The sequence below is a fragment of the Schistocerca serialis genome, chromosome 1 (assembly GCF_023864345.2).
Source record: "Schistocerca serialis cubense isolate TAMUIC-IGC-003099 chromosome 1, iqSchSeri2.2, whole genome shotgun sequence".
NCBI classification, from domain to species: domain Eukaryota; kingdom Metazoa; phylum Arthropoda; class Insecta; order Orthoptera; family Acrididae; genus Schistocerca; species Schistocerca serialis.
The window spans coordinates 910,525,305-910,548,051 of record NC_064638.1 but is presented as its reverse complement, the minus strand read 5'-3'; the positions used below and the strand labels follow the sequence as shown (position 1 = coordinate 910,548,051).

At 39.5% G+C, this 22,747-nt stretch overlaps 1 protein-coding gene across 1 annotated transcript in view; it reads right to left on the bottom strand.

Annotated features, from left to right (window-relative positions):
- Nucleotides 1–22,747, bottom strand: part of LOC126446060 (sodium-dependent serotonin transporter) — a 507,897-nt gene that overhangs the window by 39,433 nt on the left and 445,717 nt on the right. The window contains exon 11 of the mRNA XM_050090978.1: nt 7,404–7,604. Within this exon, the coding sequence (XP_049946935.1) occupies nt 7,404–7,604 (201 nt within the window). The remainder of the gene's footprint in view (nt 1–7,403; nt 7,605–22,747) is intronic.

The following is a 22,747-nucleotide window of genomic DNA, read 5'->3' as shown; positions in this document are numbered from 1 at the left end:
GGGGTTATTTCAGCAGTGTCAAATTTTGGGATAACATTTATTGGTTTGAAGAGTTTTTGAGGTTGAAGTTTTATTTTTATTCACGTTAAATAATGATCAGAATCAATATTAGCCCCTTTCTTAACTTAGACATTTAAAACTTCTTTGTAATTAGGGTATGAAATTGCTACATGATCTATTTGAAATTCCCAATAAATGTATTCTGTGCCCACCAACTTTTTGTTTAGAAGGTTTTTTTTAAAAAAACGTGTTGACATGATTTTAAGGTTAAAATTTTTGCATGTCTCAGCAAGTCTTTGACCATTTTGGTTTGTCCACTTATGCACAAGAAATCCACTCACCATTTTCTTAAATTTTTTTCCCTTTACCTAACTGAGCATTAAAATCAACCATCAATACTTTAACATGTTTTGAGGGAATTTTCGAAATGATATTTTCTAACGTTTCCCTATTTATTAATCGGTTTTACCTCCGTCATTGAATTTAAAATACTTTTGGGGACTGCAAAAACAATTCTCATATGTGGTGTATTGCAAAATGTTCTTTTATCAGTTTTACTTTTAAAAAGACGATAATTACAGAAATCATCGTGTTACTGTCCATAATTCATGTTTCTTGAAGTGCCAAAATTTGAAACTTCAGTTCTTTTAATATATCTCCCAATTTATGAAGTTTACTTGGTTGTAAAAGTGTTTGTATGTTAACTGTTGCAAAAAATGTATTTGTTTTGGTTTTAAGTTGATCAGAGGATTCCAACTTCCTGTGTTGAATCACACTGCATTTTAACCTAGCTGCCCCAGAATCCGAAAGACTAGTGGTGCTAGTAATACTGGTGGTGGATTGACCACCTGGGGTAATACTGTGATTATCAATATTCTCCATGAAGATTGTACCTGGGGTCAAGTAGGGCTGAGCAGACTCACTGAGTGAACTAAGTGTTAAGTCTGGAAGGGTTAGTACCAGAATATAAATTTCAGCTGCACCACTGCTGAAAAGATGCTGAGAACTTTGCGACTTGCTACAAGACAGATGCAAAGTGGATATGGTTTCACTTTTGCCTTGGTCTGGGACTCCTTATTCTGTATTCACGGCTCTACACCATATCTGATGGAACGTTCACTATCTGCCACCTGTGACCCATCCGATACCCTATGCAAGGTGGACTTCTTAGACTTGTAGTTGCAAAGCCTTGAATCCTTATATCATTAGGCAACCGATAAAAATTTTTTTGCTGCATGTTGAACTCCTCTGAATAACTAACAGATGTAATAACAGGTAATAAAGGCAAGTTGTTCCTCTGGTGTAGGAGGTAGAGACAGCACTATTTTCTAAAACTGTAACGGATATTTTATGACGAATTTCATGAAGGAGAAGTGCATGATCAACTATTTAATAATTATTTCAGAAATTTCATCCTTTTTATTGTTTTCTCTCTAATGAGATTTATTACAACACTAGAATCCTTTATTAAAAGTATCAGTTCTGCGTGTTGCATGTTAAGTAGAAGATCGTCAGTAAGGAGTAAGAGTGGACTTAAAATTGAGCCCTGTGGGATTCGCTTTGCGATTTCTTCCCAGTAACTGAAGTTCCAACATTTTTTTAATTATTTAGCACAACTTTTTGCATTTTATTTGTTAAGTATCATTCAAACCAGTTGTGTGTGAAACCATCAATTCCACAAAATCTGAGTTTTTATAAGAGTGTAACATGATCTACAAAATCGAAAACCTTAGAAAGGTCACAGAAAATACAAGTCGATATTTCATTATTTAAGGCTTGTAATATTTGACAGTGACAGTGTAAACAACATTCTCAGTTGAGCAACACTTTTGGAATCTAAACTGTGATATGGTGAGTAAATTGTTTCTTCTTAAATGTGAGGGTACTCTTGAATACATTACTATTTCGAATATTTTGGAAAAAAGTCAATAAGGAAACTGGACTGTAATTTTTTCTTTCTTGTCAGCTTTCTTACAAAGAGGTTTAACAGCTGCATATTTTAATCCATCTGGAAAAATTGCCTATGCCAGTGATGCATTACATATATCAGTAAAGATTATTCCTATTAAGTCAGAACAAATTTTCAGAATTGTGTCTGAAATTTCATCAACTTTTGTTTTTTAGAATTTTTATAATTCTGTTAATTTCGGTGAATGATTTTAGTGGTACTTATAGCTGCTTAAAGTCTTGTGGAATGACATTTTTAATGTATTCTCTTGCTTCCTCAATCGAAATATTTAATTTTATTCTTGATGCTACATTTAAAAAGTGATTTTTAAAAGTATTTGCACTGTCATTTACTTTTTTTGCTATGCTATCGTGAACACTTACTGGCTGTTGTGTCTCCTATTTGCCAGTATCCCATATGATTATAATCTTCTGTTAGGATGTACATACTTATTGACATTTTAATGACTTTTCTGTAAGATTATAGTATTTTTGTTGTAGTTAATTAATTTCGAATCTTTGCTTATTGTGGCTTTTATATAACGTTATCTCCTTCTCTTAAGGGAGTTTAATTCCCTTAGTTATCCATGGCTTACTTGTTTGCTAATGGATTTTCTGGACAACTTACTAGGAACACAACTCTTAAATGACCTCGAATGCACAGATGATTCAGGCTGTTTTAGATATAAAAGGCTGCGTTACACGGTATTAGCTGGATGGAAATATCATCTAACATAACCCTGTAATTGCTATGATGCACTGTTATTGCAGTGGTAAGAACAACGACTGTTCGAAAAAGTGATTCTTAGATTCTGCTGTGGTGGTAAGGCGTTGGCGGCGCAGGTATCTTTAACGGTAATGTTGCCAACTTTTGGCGTATTTTATCGGTGCAGCGGCGCTTTGAGGCCATTTCGGCGCGCCTGGCAGGGCCGGACATATCTGCTGTAGCGAGGGCGCCGCATAGTTTGTCGCTAACGGCCAACGCGGCGGAACGCACAGACCGCCCCGGAAATTACGCCCTGCTGCTGCCAACCGCCGCCGCTTTCTGTGCCGTCACAAGAGGGGTGGGTGGTGCGGAGGGAGGGTCAACAGCGCTGAAAGGTGTTCAACAGTCGTTAAATGTTTAGGTATGCTCTACATTCACAGGTAACCACCCTTCCGCTAGAGGCACTTATTAAAGTAATCTGGTCTATTGTGCCGTGAAATCCAACATTTCGTCCCCATCTTCGGAGGACGTAATCAAGAGGGGATATGCTTGTTTCGTTGCAAAATCTGGCTCGCTACTGACTGAACGAAAATTCCGTTTCCTCGTGCTCCCGCGTAGGGACGCGATTTCACAAGTTTTAACAACTCAATCCCAATAAATCGGCCTTTGACAGCTGCTGTCGTCCGCTATTGCTATCACCGCATGGTGGAAGAGTGGAATACATCTTCTTCAGTACCAGAATGCAGGTATAATTCAATTTCACGCCCTCCTCCTTCCGATTAAAGTTACTGGGCGTTTAGAAAACTCTATAGGTTTTTATAACATCTGCTTTCGGGCGTCTGTACTCGAGTCTTATCAAATCGAATCCGACGGCCTCTTGGCTGCGAAGCATGTTCCGCAAAAACTGCTTTATCAGTTCTCCCCTTCTGCAGCTGCCCTTGTGTTTTTCTAGTCGTTTCATGATTTTATAAGACTCAGGTACTGCACCCTTTCCCAAATTTCTACCTCCATCCTTGCGTTCTGATTTATCTCACTTCCTAAATATTTGAAGTTCTCCACAATTTCAGTTTCCAGCTCTTCAATATTTATTTGTTCTTTCTCTTCCTCATCTCCTCTAGTCACCCTCATGCTCTTACTTTCCTCCACATTATATTTCATGACATATTTCTCAATTTTTTTTTCATTTGGTCTATCCAGTTGTTCTTGTACTTCTATACTGTTAGTTCCCCACAACACAATATCTTTGGCAATAGCAATAACTTTATCTCTCTTTCAGTAAAAGCTTCTTTTGTCTCTTTCGTGATTTTCTCTCTCACCACTGCAAATAACAATGATGACGTCACATTTCCTTATCCCAGTCTCATAACTTTTTTTAAAAACCAATCAGCTCTTCCAGCTTGGCTCTGTACGCAGCTGAAGCTTCCTGTCACACATTGTTTGAAGAATTTCAATTGTTTGTTTTTTAACTCCCCTTCTCTTCAAGGTTTCCCATTCCTTTTCTCTTTATTAAGTCAAGAAATGTCATCACCAGCTCTTGCCCATATTTCCTATGTCTTTCCATCGTCTATTTTATACTAAAGATTTGATCGATTATTCCTCTGATGTGTCGAAGGCCGTACTGCTTATCTTTTAACTCACCCTAAAATTTTTCCACCAATCTTATTTACAGTATCCTAGCTATTATTTTTACTACTTGTGATTTGGGTGTGATCCCTCGATAGTTATCACATACGTTCATGTCTCCTGTCTTCAACGCTCGAATTATTATTTCCTTTCCCCACTCTCCAGTCACCCATTTTGTGTCCAAATGCATCTCGCCAGCCTATATAAACACTGTAGCCCAGTAGGTCAAGCCGATTATATCCTCTGATTACGTTATCAACTCTTGACTCTCTCCTTACACCAGTTTTGTGAAGTACTTTCCAACCTCTTACTTCTTGTAATTCCACACAGCATCCCCTTTCCCCATTAACACTCTTTTACAACACTTATGTGAATTCCACCCAGGTTTCCCTCTTGTCTTCCGCTACCGTTTTCTTACATTTGTTTTTGTCTTCCTGGTGTATCATTTTGTTTTCTTCCTTTTTGTCACTGTTACATTCTTGCCACTATTTCTTTCACCTGCTCATTCCACCATGGTGGCTCCTTACTCTTCGCTCTTCCTGACACTCTGCCACAGGTAATCTGTGCAGAGCTTACAAACACCTCTTTCAATTTATCTCATTCCTCTTTCACACTTTTACATTCAGTGCTTAGGATTTTAATCTTAAGTAACTCCCTAAACTTTACCAGTTGCTTTCTATCTTTTAGTTTGGGTAATTCAATTTTCTTCTCCCTTACTCCAGTTATTCTTTCCATTTGACCTATCCTCATCTTTTCCGCCACTACTTGATCATCTCCTTCAAAAGTTTCTCCCAGCTACATCAGTTGACTTTACCACCAGAAAGTAGTCAATGACTGTCTTCATCCTTCTCTCTCCTCGGTCATATTTTTTTACTGTCCACAAGAAAAAAAAACCATTCGTTTCACAAAAATTAGTCAGTTTCTCTCCTTCATCTTTCTTTTTCACATATTCATAGGCACCAGTTATCTCTTCCGTCCCTACTCTTCTGTTCCGCATCTACGCATTTAAGTCACCCAATACCATCTCCTCCAAATCCATAATATCATTCTCTAATTCCTCTAGGACTTCCTCGATGTGTGTACTTCACTCAATTACCTATCCTCAGCCGAATCTTCGTCATCCTGTCCTAACGTATGAGGGCGTGCTGAAAATCAAATGCCTCCAAATTTTTATATGAATGCCCTTAAAGCATTTTAGATAAAGCGAACATTATTAACACACTCTTTATTCTACGTACTAGGAGCCCTCTACCGCTAGAGGTCTCCGAATGGTAGCGTGTTACATGCCGGTGTGTAACTTAAGTAGGTCGCTGCGTGAGAAAAAGCATACTGTAATCGAGTTGGAGCACCGTAGCCTTCAGAATGATAATGCCATACCACACATCACAGCTGCGACACCTGCAACAATCCGACGCCTTGGGTTCACTGTCATCGATCATCCTTCAATCAGTCCCGACTTGGCCACTTCCGATTTTAGTCTCTTTCTAATATTTAAAGAATGCGTTCGAGGACTTCACTTTGATAGTGGTGAAATGATGCAAGCAGAGATGACGTTGTGGTTCCGTTAACAAAATCCAGCATTCCACAATGACGATGTCAACAAAGTAAGCACTCGTTGAGAGAAATGTATTCGTCGCCAGGTTGACTATGTTGTGAAATAAATGAGCGGACATGAAGAATAAAAATGTCGAATGTTTATGACGCTTGTTTTACTTAAAAAGCTTTATGGGATTCCACATAGAAAATTCAGAGATATTAATTTTCGGCGCGCCATCGTTATAGGAAAAAACTTATTTCTAACAAATATTTGCTGTAAGAGGAAAGAAAAGCGATTGAATCGGCCACACAGTAAAAATCTCAAGGGCGTAAGTTGAGATGAAAAACGAAAGAAACTAATTTGTAACAAAAGTTATTGCAATAAGTAAACTTAATGAATAGAGATGTGGTAAGCTGCGCATGGTCATTGCAGAACAATTATGTATTTTTTCACATTGTTAAGACTCTGCAGACCTTTCAAGTAATTCTGGTTTCGCCTTCTTTTAATCAAGTGGAGGATCTCGTGCTGTATTGAGTACTACAAGTGTCGCGCAATGTACTGTCAGTAAATGTAGTGCGGGGCTTACCTGATCTTCAGCGTTGCTGCAACTTAGCCATCCATTTACTAAAGTTCCATTCGATTATGCAGTGGATGAATGCCGTTACCAAAGGGTAGGTTATTATTTGTAGGTATGGGGTTCTGTGCCCCTGTTAGATATTATAGTGAAGGTTCCACTAAAACCATTCCCGGATACAACATGTCCATTTAAATATGATCTGGGTTGATATTATTGTACTCCTTAACAGCAGTGTCAGTTGGAGCTATAGTATCTGTAGTCTCAAAATGCTTTCCTGGCTAATATCGACTTTGCCGGCCATAAGCATTATAAGTGGAAATGACATTGCTGAATTACTTGTTGCTGATAACAGAATTTATTATTATTGTTCGTTTCATGCTCAATATCTCATCGTTATTACATGCTTGTTCTAACAAGCACCACACTGTTCGATAGTTGCCATGGAAGACTCTTCCAGGGGGATGAAAAGCTCTAGAATGGGAGAGCTAGGAACTCAGACGGATGGAACACGGTCAAAAACATATATAGTTACTAACGACACCATGAGAAACCTCTTATGATGCTAAGTGAAGCACGATGACTGATGTTGACTAATAAAGAGAGTCTTCTTTGTTGATCTATTATGGTCCGTGGGACAACGGCTGGCATGTATTTCTTGATTTACCAACAGCCGTATGTATTGCAGAAATTTATTTTATGAACTTCTTATGTGCTACCATTTTAGGTATCACATTGATGCCATCTTCAGGCCCCACACGTCATAGTCGTAAAAACGCTATACAAGGAAGGAGCCATATAACTGGATCCGTGACTCAAATCGTTATGCATAACGATTTGATTCATAAAATAAATTTCTACAATAGATACGGCTGTTGGAAAGTTATTGCACCAAAAAATAAAGTGAGTTGCTGGGCAGTGTTCAGTGTCGTTATTCGTAAAGGCATTCCCAATCTTCACAGAAATGGTTTTGCTTGAAATGCTTGGGATGTGTGTGACAGAGAGAGGGAACTCACGAGAATGAATATGGGGCTGATGTAGGCCCAGCAGACGCGCCAGAAGATGCCGGGCTGGTGGCCGAGCATCTTCTCGATGTCCCTGGAGAAGCGGCTGACGCCGTAGAACCAGCACACGCCCACCGCCTCGACGAACACCACGAACAGGATCGAGATGCCCGGGCCGTACACGTTCAGCAGGTTCACCAGGTACTCGCCGCCCTGCAAGTGCACATACTACCTGTACAAAAAATACGCAAACACCTCATACATCTTTCATTCAGCTCCACACTAATTTACACTAGTATCTTCTTTTCCTTCGTTGTATAGGTACATTTTTTTCCTAATTGTGGTATCATCGGTGGATTTATATACTCCGCTGCAGTTATTTCCCATTGGGTAGCAAATACTTGTTATGTACGTTATTTTAAGTAGTTTTATAACTGCACTTAATAATATTTACTATTCTACTATTACTATTTTCTTTCTAGCAACGCCAAAGATCTTACAGTCTAATACTTCAGCAGTACATCGAATAGAGCGGTTTTCATTTTTATAAAGCATGAAGACACGTAAACACTGCTGAAAATAAATCTTCCTGTCAAATTAAAAGTGTGTGCTCAACCAGGCAACAAACCCCGAACCTTTGTTTTCAGAGCACAACCTGTAAGAAAATTTTGAATCATAGCACATACCGTTGCAGGGTTCAAATCATGGAAACTGCTAACAATCATTGCAAATTTTGAACAACAAAAATAATGAACGTGAAATTGAAAACTTTCCTGGCCTATGAATAATCCCATAAAATTTCGGGCGAACTGCCACATGTCAGTATATCGGTACCACGATATAAATCACACTAGTACCCCACGCATGCGCCTGCGCGGTTCACGCAAGTGTATTCTCACAAGTATACATCTGAAGAGGACCAGAAAACTGTGCGGCGAAATGCGCAGCAGAAAGTTACGAACATCCGAAATGTTGTGGGACAAAATAGGGTAAATTTGCCTACCTTTGTGACATTAAGGATGATAAACGAAAAAGCAAAACAACATTCAATCTAGAAATTGTATATTTCACATGTATGAGACCAATACCTTGCTCTGCTAACTCAATACAAAGTACATTGTTGTTGTTGTTATGGTCTTCAGTCCTGAGACTGGTTTGATGCAACTCTCCATGCTACTCTATCCTGTGCAAGCTTTTTCATCTCCCAGTACCTACTGCAACCTACATCCTTCTGAATCTGCTTAGTGTATTCATCTCTTGGTCTCCCTCTACGATTTTTACCCTCCACGCTGCCCTCCAATACTAAATTGGTGATCCCTTGATGCCTCAGAACATGTCCTACCAACCGATCCCTTCTTCTGGTCAAGTTGTGCCACAAACTTCTCCTCTCCCCAATCCTATTCAATACTTCCTCATTAGTTATGTGATCTACCCATCTAATCTTCAGCATTCTTCTGTAGCACCACATTTCGAAAGCTTCTATTCTCTTCTTGTCCAAACTATTTATCGTCCATGTTTCACTTCCATACATGGCTACACTCCATACGAATACCTTGAGAAATGACTTCCTGACACTTAAATCAATACTGGATGTTAACAAATTTCTCTTCTTCAGAAACGCTTTACTTGCCATTGCCAGCCTACATTTTATATCCTCTCTACTTCGACCATCATCAGTTATTTTGCTCCTCAAATAGCAAAACTCCTTTACTACTTTAAGTGCCTCATTTCCTAATCTAATTCCCTCAGCATCACCCGACTTAATTCGACTACATTCCATTATCCTTGTTTTGCTTTTGTTGATGTTCATCTTATATCCTCCTTTCAAGACACTGTCCATTCCATTCAACTGCTCTTCCAAGTCCTTTGCTGTCTCTGACAGAATTACAATGCCATCGGCGAACCTCAAAGTTTTTATTTCTTCTCCATGAATTTTAATACCTACTCCGAATTTTTCTTTTGTTTCCTTTACTGCTTGCTCAATATACAGATTGAACAACATCGGGGAGAGGCTACAACCCTGTCTTACTCCCTTCCCAACCACTGCTTCCCTTTCATGTCCCTCGACTCTTATAACTGCCATCTGGTTTCTGTACAAATTGTAAATAGCCTTTCGCTCCCTGTATTTTACCCCTGCCACCTTTAGAATTTGAAAGAGAGTATTCCAGTCAACATTGTCAAAAGCTTTCTCTAAGTCTACAAATGCTAGAAACGTAGGTCTGCCTTTCCTTAATCTTTCTTCTAAGATAAGTCGTGAGGTCAGTATTGCCTCACGTGTTCCAGTGTTTCTACGGAATCCAATCTGATCTTCCCCGAGGTTGGCGTCTACTAGTTTTTCCATTCGTCTGTAAAGAATTCGTGTTAGTATTTTGCAGCTGTGACTTATTAAGCTGATAGTTCGGTAATTTTCACATCTGTCAACACCTGCTTTCTTTGGGATTGGAATTATTATATTCTTCTTGAAGTCTGAGGGTATTTCGCCTGTTTCATACATCTTGCTCACCAGATGGTAGAGTTTTGTCAGGACTGGCTCTCCCACGGCCGTCAGTAGTTCCAATGGAATATTGTCTACTCCGGGGGCCATGTTTCGACTCAGGTCTTTAAAAGTGCTCTGTCAAACTCTTCACGCAGTATCATATCTCCCATTTCATCTTCATCTACATCCTCTTCCATTTCCATAATATTGTCCTCAAGTACATCGCCCTTGTATAGATCCTCTATATACTCCTTCCACCTTTCTGCTTTCCCTTCTTTGCTTAGAACTGGGTTTCCATCTGAGCTCTTGATATTCATACAAGTCGTTCTCTTATCTCCAAAGGTGTCTTTAATTTTCCTGTAGGCGGTATCTATCTTACCCCTAGTGAGATAGGCCTCTACATCCTTACATTTGTCCTCTAGCCATCCCTGCTTAGCCATTTTGCACTTTCTGTCGATCTCATTTTTGAGACGTCTGTATTCCTTTTTGCCTGTTTCACTTACTGCATTTTTATATTTTCTCCTTTCATCAATTAAATTCAATATTTCTTCTGTTACCCAAGGATTTCTACTAGCCCTCGTCTTTTTACCTACTTGATCGTCTGCTGCCTTCACTACTTCATCCCTCAAAGCTACCCATTCTTCTTCTACTGTATTTATTTCCCCCATTCCTGTCAATTGCTCCCTTATGCTCTCCCTGAATCTCTGTACAACCTCTGGTTCTTTTAGTTTATCCAGGTCCCATCTCCTTAAATTCCCACCTTTTTGAAGTTTCTTCAGTTTTAATCTACAGGTCATAACCAATAGATTGTGGTCAGAGTCCACATCTGCCCCTGGAAATGTCTTACAATTTAAAACCTGGTTCCTAAATCTCTGTCTTACCATTATATAATCTATCTGATACCTTTTAGTATCTCCAGGGTTCTTCCATGTATACAACCTTCTTTCATGATTCTTAAACCAAGTGTTAGTTATTATTATGTTGTGCTCTGTGCAAAATTCGACCAGGCGGCTTCCTCTTTCATTTCTGTCCCCCAATCCAAATTCACCTACTATGTTTCCTTCTCTCCCTTTTCCTACACTCGAATTCCAGTCACCCATGACTATTAAATTTTCGTCTCCCTTCACAATATGAATAATTTCTTTTATTTCATCATACATTTCTTCAATTTCTTCGCCATCTGCAGAGCTAGTTGGCATATAAACTTGTACTACTGTAGTAGGCGTGGGCTTCGTTTCTATCTTGGCCACAATAATGCGTTCACTATGCTGTTTGTAGTAGCTTACCCGCATTCCTATTTTCCTATTCATTATTAAACCTACTCCTGCATTACCCCTATTTGATTTTGTGTTTATAACCCTGTAGTTACCTGACCAGAAGTCTTGTTCCTCCTGCCACCGAACTTCACTAATTCCCACTATATCTAACTTCAACCTATCCATTTCCCTTTTTAAATTTTCTAACCTACCTGCCCGATTAAGGGATCTGACATTCCACGCTCCGATCCGTAGAACGCCAGTTTTCTTTCTCCTGATAACGACATCCTCTTGAGTAGTCACCGCCCGGAGATCCGAATGGGGGACTATTTTACCTCCGGAATATTTTACCCAAGAGGACGCCATCATCATGTAATCATACAGTAAAGCTGCATGCCCTCGGGAAAAATTACGGCTGTAATTTCCCCTTGCTTTCAGCCGTTCGCAGTACCAGCACAGCAAGGCCGTTTTGGTTATTGTTACAAGGCCAGATCAGTCAATCATCCAGACTGTTGCCCTTGCAACTACTGAAAAGGCTGCTGCCCCTCTTCAGGAACCACATGTTTGTCTGGCCTCTCAACAGATACCCCTCCGTTGTGGTTGCACCTACGGTACGGCTATCTGTATCGCTGAGGCACGCAAGCCTCCCCACCATCGGCAAGGTCCATGGTTCATGGGGGGGACAAAATACATTAAGAAATGAAAAACTGTCGAAGTTATAAAATGTAGTAAGAAAAGTGGGCATGTCACTTAATTTCGTTATAGTACGGCTAAGTCTGTGGCACTAGATACTTAACTTCGTGATAATGAACTTAATTTAGTGACAATTTTCTTTTACATTGTTATAATTCACTTGATGCACCTTTCATTCATTTTCAGCATCGGTGTCACTGTCACTAAAATTTGCGCAAATATTACAAATAAACATTGTTGCATGAGGTGAATCGATGGACTGACAACTTTCAAAGGACTATCACAGACAAAACCAACACTGAGTACAAGCACATGTATTCTTTCCACAGCTGTAGGTCTCATTACAAGGGGCGCAAATATCATCATTTCTTTTTTTCTTTGACTTCTGTTTTCCCTACTTCACTCTGCTGCAATGGTTAGTGGATTATTCGGTTAACGTTCAACCCGAACCCTATTCCTGCATTTGTATTATCGAATTAATTAACTTAACTTCCAGTTCAGTCGTAAGTGCAAACGGTCTATCTCTTTTGCCAATGACCATAACTGCGATCTACATAATCTTTTAACGTACTCCCTGGAATGGAGACATGTTCAGCAGCTGTGTGTGTCGACCACTTTTCTTCCAATACCTTCTGAAGTTTTCCACAAAGGTCTTCAGTTGAATAGGATTATCTTGCCCTGCTCACGAAACTCATTTTTGGCTTTTCCTTCTTCCCACATTTGCTGAGAGATGGAGCCATTTTGTCTGAAATGCACACAAAACTAAAGAGTTATTTTCGTTTTCTTAAGTAAATGATTCAGTAATAAGGCATTTGAATCCAGCTATGCTGACTAAAATTATAAATATGTTCCATTGATAATACAATTGCATACAAATGTCTGACTAATTATCTAAACAACTTAATGATGCATTTCTCTCCGTTCAACAAACAATTAACCACCTGTTCTGTACACTGCGTTCTTTAACACCCAGAATGTCTTTACACTGTGAAGACATTCCTGCCATTCGTCTCTTTACCCTAATGAATGTTGTTTAGGTAACGAAGGAACGTATTATGTACGAAAGAAGAAACTAATTAAGCTCAGAAAGGCCACAAAATTTAGAGAAACGTAGATGTAAAAACTAAATATTTATGCTACAGTACTCTGGCTTAAGGGTGAAAGTAAGAAATATAAATGTGTGTGAAATCTTATGGGACTTAACTGCTAAGGTCTTCAGACCCTAAGCTTACACACTACTTAACCTAAATTATCCTAAGGACAAACACACACACCCATGCCCGAGGGAGGACTCGAACCTCCGCCGGGATCAGCAGCACAGTCCATGACTGCAGCGCCCTAGACCACTCGGCTAATCCCGCGCGGCTAAGAAATATAAATATGCGAACTGGGCTGTATTAGCTTAGAAATGAAGCAACAAGATATTCGTAGAAGCACAGACTGGTTAGTCAGGAAATTGTCCAAAGTGTCGTATAATATCCATATCACAGGAAGCTGGGTTACAATTACCCGATACACGTTACTGATTACCAAGACGAGGCCTTAGAACCTCGATATCGGTTACAAATACATACAAAGCAGTAAACCGCAGATTATTAACGCAAAATATTAACAGTAAATAGTTTCCATTCTTCATGTAAAGTAGTAAAAACCATTGTCATAAAAAATTACAAGTGGGTGAACGAAGATTTAGCGCAATTTTGCATTAGGAAAAACTATAAGGATTGTCAAGTGAAGGACAGCTACGTGACAATAATACATTCAAGCCCTTCTTCGGAAGGATAAAAGAAAAAGCGGAACCATAAAACGGAAGTATAAGACATTGAGCTGGTGAAAAAAGTCGATTAAGAAAAGCATTTGACTTCATATAAATTACGAAGTGCAGGTGAGATACTCTCTGAGAATGGGAACGTAGTGGAAGGTATTATAAACTGAATATTGTTTGATATAAAGTCCAAAACAACGAAAATTCAAAACAACTGGTACCAGCTAGACTTTGTTTTGTTGTTGTAAATTTTCAACTAGAAAAACATATAGAAGAAGATATTGTACAGTCGCTTGATTGCCGTCATTAATTTCTCGATGTATGAATAGACCTTGTGCCTAACGAAAACCTTCCTATAGCAGTGTCGTCATTGCGTACGGCTTTGCAGATCGTTGTTGGAGACCTGACACGCAGGAGACAAGAACACGAGAGAACCGAGATACGACCGAAGTGAAGACGTCCCCTTGGAAAGAGCGGAAATTCGCTCCTGGACACAGATTCCTCAGCCTTGATAACCTGAAAACGTGGCCATCTGAACTCTCCAGTAGAGCCGTAAAGATACAATCTGAATATGCGATATTTTGATATCTTAATGGCCCACACTTTTGCAGAACATTTCCTGTTGCAGAATTACGATGTAGCTTCATGAAATCCTATGACAGATGTTACTCAAAAGACATGAAATGAAATTCACTTCTTGCAAGTTGAAGAAGACTAAGTCATGTGAGGAGAGGAGGTTTGATAGGATGGGATAAGTAAAGTCAAAGGAAAAGAAACAGCACTTGTCTACTTTATATTCATCGTGGAATTACTGTAGATTTTCGTTGAATGAAGATAAGACCAAGTAAACGACGAGAGACTGAATCGGAAAAAAGTGCATTTGAAGTGAAAGCAGCAGGGACAAAAAAACGATAATGTCGAAAATAAACAAGATACAGAATAGGAGCATCGCAGGGTGTGTCAGACTAACGCAATGAGCGTGGGACAATAGATGATATCGTCCAGGCCAATCGGTCCAGAAAAACTGAAATTGGTAGCACAACGGAACAGTGTGGACCATCTATAATGAATGTTCATTATTCTGCAGAAATTTCTATTTCTGGAAAAGTATTTCAATCACAGTCTTAACACAGCTGTGAAAATAGGTTTAATACAGGAAATTGATAACCTGAGGAAGTATAACAGTATACACAACTGCGCTATTAGAAACTACTCACTAATCAGAATGTGATGGAATCAGTTTTGCGGACCGTGAATCTAGCAGAGTAATATGAAGGTATTCAGCTGCGAGAATCAGAAAAAGCCTGTTTCGATGAAAAGACGTTGTCTTAGTTATAATGGGTGTGACAGTGCAGTCGATGGGCGTACGAGCCAGAGTCGAATGGAAGCGAATAGGTTGGGATGGCAATCTTGCAATTTCACAGATGAAGAGAGTTTCTGTATAGAGGGAAAACCCAATGTGTACACCGTGTTAGTCTAGGAAGGCGTTAAATGAATACCGATTATCGGTACACAGACAAGTCGGCGAAGGGAATTCAGTGCTATTTCTGCAGAGACTGCTTCATTTTTCACGAAAACAAAAGTCATTTTTGTGCATGAAACATTTTATTTCTTTTCATTTACTATTACATAGTATCATCTCTTTTAGAATTATCAATCGTCATCCCGTAAAAAAGTTCCATTAACCGCAGAACTATGCCACGATGACGGCGTAATGTTCAGTTTTATTCTATAAAGTGCACGATATGCCAGCGTCTTTTGTCTGCCACCCCTCATGGCATGTAGTTACATTACTGTGTTGCACAGTGTGACTGAGGCCGACGACTGCAGGTGGTGATGTTCTTCTGTCGTGGTCTCTTCGGATATCATATTCTGCACAAGAACATGATTGCATATCATCGCAGCGAAATTGGTCACTAAGAGACAGCATTTCTGGAGATACTGGAGAGAAATGTTTTCATTTTCAGCGATACAGTGGTCCCTGACTTCAGTCTCACGCCGGATAATGACAGAAGGCATTGGAATAATGGATAGGTGTTTTTTTTTTTTTGTGAGAAAAATTTCAGCCTATGAACTGTGGTAACAACGTGGTTTAATGTATTACTGCCTCTTGTTGCCTCATTCGAAATTCTCGTCAGCTACTTAAATCTGTGCTAAGGGTATTTGCCAACCGCCAGTCCTAAACGATTTCCTTAGTAGGAAATTACTGGACCAATTGGTTGCTTAAAGTCTTCCAGGCCATAGTTTAAATTGTCATTATTGTCTGGCCCGTATTCCTTGAAGCACGTATGAACATGTTTTTGAGGTTTGTTGAATTAACACCTTCTGTTTGTGTGTTTCAAAGTTTGTCTTGTTACTTTGCGTTCTCTCCCGCCTGAGGCGACGGGCGAGCAGGGCCTGTTGATTGTTGGAGAGTAAAAGGGCTCGTACCAAGAGCGGCAGTTCATGTGTAATGAAAGGAAAGCTGTGTAATCCTGCTTTGAGTATACGCCTCCAGTTATAACCATTATCTCTTGATGCATTTGTAGTTGCGTGAGTGGTGGCTTAATTTTAAAACCACTAGTTTGTTTCATGTTGTTTAATGATCCTGTGTTGAACTATTACAGAAGTTAACTCTAAAGTAATTTACTTGTCAGCTTGCATTTGCTTTTGAGATTTCTATATTTAATTAATGTTTTTATGAGAAATTTTGTCTTAAAATGTTATACTCTGTGCTTTTTTTTCTAGTGAGTACCAAGGAATGAAACCTGCTGAGAGAGTTATATTGTAATAAAGTCAATCATATTTGAGAATTGTGGCTTAGTCCTTTCATTAACTGAACCTTTCCTGTGCTAGAGTAAAGTTGCGCTACAGAGTCATATGCGTTGCCCAGACAGTGGAGAGTGAGGGCGTGAGAGCATCGCTGGCTCAACACGCCGTCGTCTAGAATGCCGGCACGGTAGTTCAGCGTGTTCGGTCAGAGGACTGGCTGCTCTATGTAATAAAAAGAGACTGTATTCAACGATGAACTTGAAGGGGTATAATGTGACTAACGTTCTGACCAGATGCCGAGAACAATGACTAACCAAGTGAAGAAAAAAAGGGGGTTAGAGTCTTTGACTGGTGACCGAAACGACCTCGGTCCCAGGTAAAAAACGTGCCACTACTTAAAATTTTGATAAAAATCATCAAAAATGGCGACCAAACACTTCTGGCATAAGATCGAGTTCCAGGGAGCTCTTTTGCCCTTGAAGTGGAAAACCACCCCTATAATGCGGAGGAATCAGCAATAATCAACGTCATGAGAGTGCAGAAGGCAACAGGAACCACTAGACAAAAGCACTAATATGTATCCACAGGACATGTGTCCTGTAATTTAAAAAGCGTCATGATGATCTCTACATTGGAAAAAGATTCCAGAGTAGTTCCCGATTCAGATTCTGGGGGGGGACTGCGAAGGGAAAGGTGACCATGAGAGAAAGATTGAATAACGAACGAAATATTTACGTTCTACGAATCGGGGCGTAGAATGTCAGAAGTTTGAAAGTGGTAGGGAAACCAGAAAACCTGAAAAGGGAAATGCTAAGGTTCAATCTAGATATAGTGGGCATCATTGAGGTGAAATGGAAAGAAGACAAGGATTTTTAGTCAGACGAGTGTAGGGTAATATCAACAGCAGCAGAAAATGGTATATCATAAGTAGGATGCCTTACAAATAGGAAGGTAGGGTAGAAAGTAAGCTACTATGAACAGTTCAATGATATGGTTGTTCTCATCAGAATCGACAGCAAATCAACTGTGACAACGATTTCTCAGGTATAAGTGCCGACGTAGCTAGCATAAGATGAAGATATAGAGCAAGCATATGAGGATATTGAATGCGTAACTCAGTACGTATAGGGAGGAGAAAACAGAATAGTCATGGTGGCTGGAGTGCGATCGTATGGGAAGAAGTAGAGAAAGAGTTGTGGGAGAATATGGGCTTAGTAGTAGGTATGAGAAAGGAGAAAAACTAATTGAGTTCGGCGACAAATTTGAGTTAATAATAACGAATACTCTATTCAAGAATCAAAAGAAGAGGCAATATACTTTGAAAAGACCGGCAGTTATGGAAGGATTCCAGTTAGATTATACCATGGTCACGCAGAGATTGCGAAACCAGATATTGGATTGTAAGGCCTACCCAGGAGCAAATATAGACTCAGATCACAATTTAGTAATGATGAAGAGTAGGCTGAAGTTTAAGAGATTAGTAAGGAAGAATCAGTGCGCGAAGAAGTGGAATACGGAACTTCTAAGAAATGAAGCGATACGCTTGAAGTTCTCTATGGCAATGGACACGATAATAAATAGCTCTGTAGCCAGTTTAGTTGAAGGGGAATGGACATCTCTAAAAGGTACAATTACGCAAATTGTAAAGAAAAGTATAGGTACCGGTACAAAGAAAGTAACTGCGAAGAAACCATGGGTAACAGAAAAAATACTTCAGTTTATCGATGAAAGAAGGAAGTACGAAATTGTTCAAGGAAATTCTGCAATACTGATACACAAGTCACGTAGGAATAAACAGGAAGTACAGGGAAGCTATGGCGAAATGGCTGCAGAAAATTTGAAGAAATCGAAAGAGATATGATTGTTGGAAGGACTGACTCGGTATATAGAAAAGTCGAAACAACCTTCAATGAAATTAAAAGTGAAGGCGATGGCACTAAGAGTGCAATGGGAATTCCACTATTAAATGCAGAGGAGAGGGTGAATAAGTGGAAAGAGTACACCGAACGTCTCTATGAGCGGGTGGACTTGCTTGATGACATACTAGAAAGAGAAAGAGGAGTCGACAAGGAAGAGTTAGGGATCCAGTATTATAATCAGAATTTAAAAGAGCTTTGAAAGAAACATGATCATAGAAGGCTGACGGGACAGATTTCATCGGAATTAGTAAAATCATTGGAGAAGTGGCAACAAAACGACTAGTGACGTTTGTGTGTAGAATGTATCAAATTGGTGATATACCATCTGAGTTTCAGAAAAACATCAACCACACAATTTTGAAGAGAGCAAAACCCGGTAGAGCGAGAACTATCAATAATCAGCTTAAGAGCTAATGCATCCAAGCTGCTGAGAAGCATGATATACAGAAGAACGAAAAAGAAAATTAATGATCTGTTAGGTGGTGAACACTTTGGCTTTAGGAAACTTAAAGGCAATAGAACAGCAGTTCTGACGTTGCATTTCATAATGGAAGGAAGACTGAAGAAAAATCAAGATACATTCATAGGGCTTGTTGACCTGCAGGAAGCTTTCGACAGTATAAAATGGTGCAAGATGTTCGAAATTCTGGGAAAAATGGGGTTCAGCTATAGAGAAAGCCAAGCACTATACAATATGTCCAAGAATCAAGAGGAAACAATAAGAATGGAAGACCAAATAGGAAATGCTCCGATTAAAAAGGGTATAACAAAGAGATGTCGTCTTTCGACCCTACTGGTCAATCTATACATGTAAGGAATGATGGTGGAAATATAAGGAAGGTTCCACAGTGGGATTAAAATTCAAGGTGAAACGATATCAGTGATAAAATATACTGATACCATTGCTATCCTCAGTGGAAAAGAAGAATTAGAGGATGTGTTGAATGGAATGAACAATCTAATGTGTACAGAATATGGAATGGAGAGTAAATCGAAGAGAGACGAAAGTACTGAGAAGCAGCAGAAACGAGAACAACGGAACTGGGAATCACGAAGTACAGGAAATTAAGGAAATCTGCTCCCTAGGCAGCAAAATAACCCGTGACGGGCGTAGCAAGGCCATAAGAGGAGACTAGCACTGGCAAAAAGGGCACTCCTGGCCAGTATCGAGCAGAAGCCTTAATTTGAGGAAGAAATTTCTGAGAATGTACGTTTGGAGCACAGCATTGTATGATAGTGAAACAAGGGCTGTAGGAATATCGGAACAGAACAGAATCGAAGCATTTGAGATGTGGTGCTGCAGAAGAATGTTGAAGCTCTCCGCAGAAATGACGAGGAAAGCAGTACATGGAAAACACTGACAAAGAGAAGAGACAATGTTGTAGGACATCTGGTAAGACATCAGGGAATAACTTCCATGGTACTATAGGGAGCTGTAGAGTGCCAAAATTGTAGGGGAAGACTGGAATTGGAATACATGCAACAAATAATTGAGCACGTAGGATCATCCCTCTCTCCCAGATAATACTTGTACATGAGGTTGAGGCACTGGGGAGAGGGGCACCTTAGACCTATGCACAGATGATACTACCATCACGGATTCAGCCTTTTAATTTTATTGCTTAATTCAGAAGGAAAGACAAATAAACTATGCAAAATTGAGTCAAAAATGAGTTCGAAAGAGTTCAAAATTATTCAGTCTCTACGTGCACCAACATAAAAGTATTTATAAATATTAATACGCTTCAGAATATTAGGAGCCTCGAAGCGAATGAGTAGCGCTATTTTTTTTTATCCATGATTACAGTTTATAATTTGATTTGATAGTGACTCGGTTTCATCATCCTCTGACTTACAATTGGGCAGTAGGATACAAAAATCATATTGTCTAAAGAGTTTAATGAATCATCGTTAATGATTATCAGAATTCTGAGAGTGGCTGTTGTCTTACTGCCCCCGGTGACGCTACTGAAGAACGACCAGAAGCTGAAATTTGTGATAGAGACCCAAAACCTTACGTACCTATTGCAATAGTTAGAAAGACGAAAGGTCAGAATTTGTTGTCTTGTACACTGTGAGATCAATTGGGACACAGCACTAGCTTAGTTGGGAAAGGATGAGAAAACTATTGGACATGTTCTATATTTAAATCTACCTGGATTCTCTGCAAACCATACTTGAGTGTCGGCAGAAGATTCATCGAACCACCTTCACAATAATTCTACTCTCGAACAGCGAGGAGAAAGAACGGACACCGATATCTTTCCATGCGAGCTCTGATTTCCCTTACTTTATGATCGTTTCTGCCTATGTAGGTCGGTGTGAACAAAATATTTTTACATTCAGAGGAGAAAGGAACTATATCATCATACATTGTTAGTGATTTGGGGAAAGTATGCAAAACCAAATTCTCGTGGCCGGTAGATAACCCACTGCGTGAAATGTGAAATCATTGTTAGATCTAACTAGTGCCAGCTAATCATTTTACCGCACATTTGGAGACACACACACACACACACACACACACACACACACACACACACACACACACACATTCATGCATGGAGAGAGTAGGGTGTTGACTGGGAAAGGACAGAATTACCACAACAAAGGTGAGGTAATGTCGTGCCCCTACAGGTTGACTTGGTTCTTCCATCCATGTACATCTGGGCCGACAGTTTTCTTTGGCTAATTTTCTGAAAAAATATATCGCTGAGTGCGGGAATTATGTTTTCCACTATTCCAAGTCCAAACAAAAGAATTAAGGAATTGCAAGTTGTATAAATGTATGTAGAACTATTGAATCTCATTTAAATCATGAATAAGGAACGAGTTGGTGATATTATTGCTGGTTGGCGAAGTAGTGGTTTCCACATTATATTTGCGTTCAGAAGGAATCGAATTCAAATCTGCTTCCGGCCAAACTGATTTAGGTTTTCTGTGGTGTCCCAAAATTGTGATGTCAGCTGCTAAACTTCTAGCAACAATTTTCTGGGATTTTGAAAGGTTCATTCTGTTCGATGCTGTCCCTCATGCTCCAGTGATTAACTGTGATGTCTGTTGTGAAATTCTCAGGAAACCGGAGAAACGATTAGAGCGTGTTCGTGCCCTCAGAAATGCAAACGTACTTCACCATTTCCTCGATAACACAAGGCCACACACAAGCCTGCGCGCCAGAGTGCAGAACAAACGACTTGGGTGGACTGCTTTTGTTCATCCGCCCCGCAGCTCAGATCTGACACCTTCCGGCTTCCATGTATCTGGCTCAACGAAGGATGGACACAGCGGGAAGCACTAGAGCGATGACGGGGAAGTTATTGAGCCAGTAAGATAGCACGATAGTGAGACATGAGCTCTCACTTTAAGGTGACGTTAGGCCATACAACTGAAAGAAACTTATGTTGGAAAGAAGGGCTTTATAAGAACAAAATTGCAGAAAAATTGGGCGTATTTAAATCTTAGTTAAAGCAATAGTGCACTGAAATAAAAATGTGTTGCAAAAATTATTGAACGACCCTAGTTAGTAAAATACTAATTTGACAATTCTTAGTAATTGACAGTCAGTCAACTAGTGAAACCGAAGTTATATCTGGGGCTGCAAAAGGGAGCGTTATAGACACTCTGCTGTTGTTAATCTATGTCAGCGATTTAGAAGACCATTCGAATGATACGCAAAGATTTTTTGTTGACGGTGCTATAGCTTAGCGCCTAGTAAAGTCATAGAAGGTGAAAAAGAATTATAAAATGCTTTAGATCAGATATCTGCATGGTGCGAAAAGTGTAATTTGGCCCTTAACAATGAGTGCGAGATCCTATACACGATTAATAAAAAATCAATTAAATTGCAGTTAAATGATAAATCTCACAGTTTGAAAGGTCGTAGAGTCAACTAAACACGTTGAGATTACGATTACGAACAGGTTAAATTGGGGACTATCACATAGAAAATGTTGTGAGGAAATTGAACCAAAGACTGTGATTTACTGGCAGAACACTTAAAAGATGCACAAATTTAGTAAAGAGTGTGCCTACACTACGCTTGTCTGTACCTTCTGAAGTACTACTGTGTGGTAAAAGATCCCTACTTTATAATATTGACAGAGAACATCGAGAAAGTTCATAGAAGAGCAGCTCGTTTCGTATTATCATGAATTGTGGGAGACAGTGTCACAGATATGATAAGTGAGAATGGAAATCATTAAAACAAAGCCTTTTTCGTAGCGAGTGGTCATTTCATAAGATCACAGTCGCCAAATATGTTGACTTCCATTTAACTGGGAATGAATGATGATCTTGATAAAATAAGAGACGCCAGAGCTCGCACAGAAGGATTTAGGGGTTCGTTGTCCGCATGTGCTGTTTGGGATTGGACTGATAGAGAAATAGACTGAAAGTGATTGTATGAAACCTTCGCCAACCACTTAACTGCGAACTACGGGGTAATCAAGTACATGCACGAGGGTTTTCTGGAGTCGATCGCGAGATGGAAACCACAG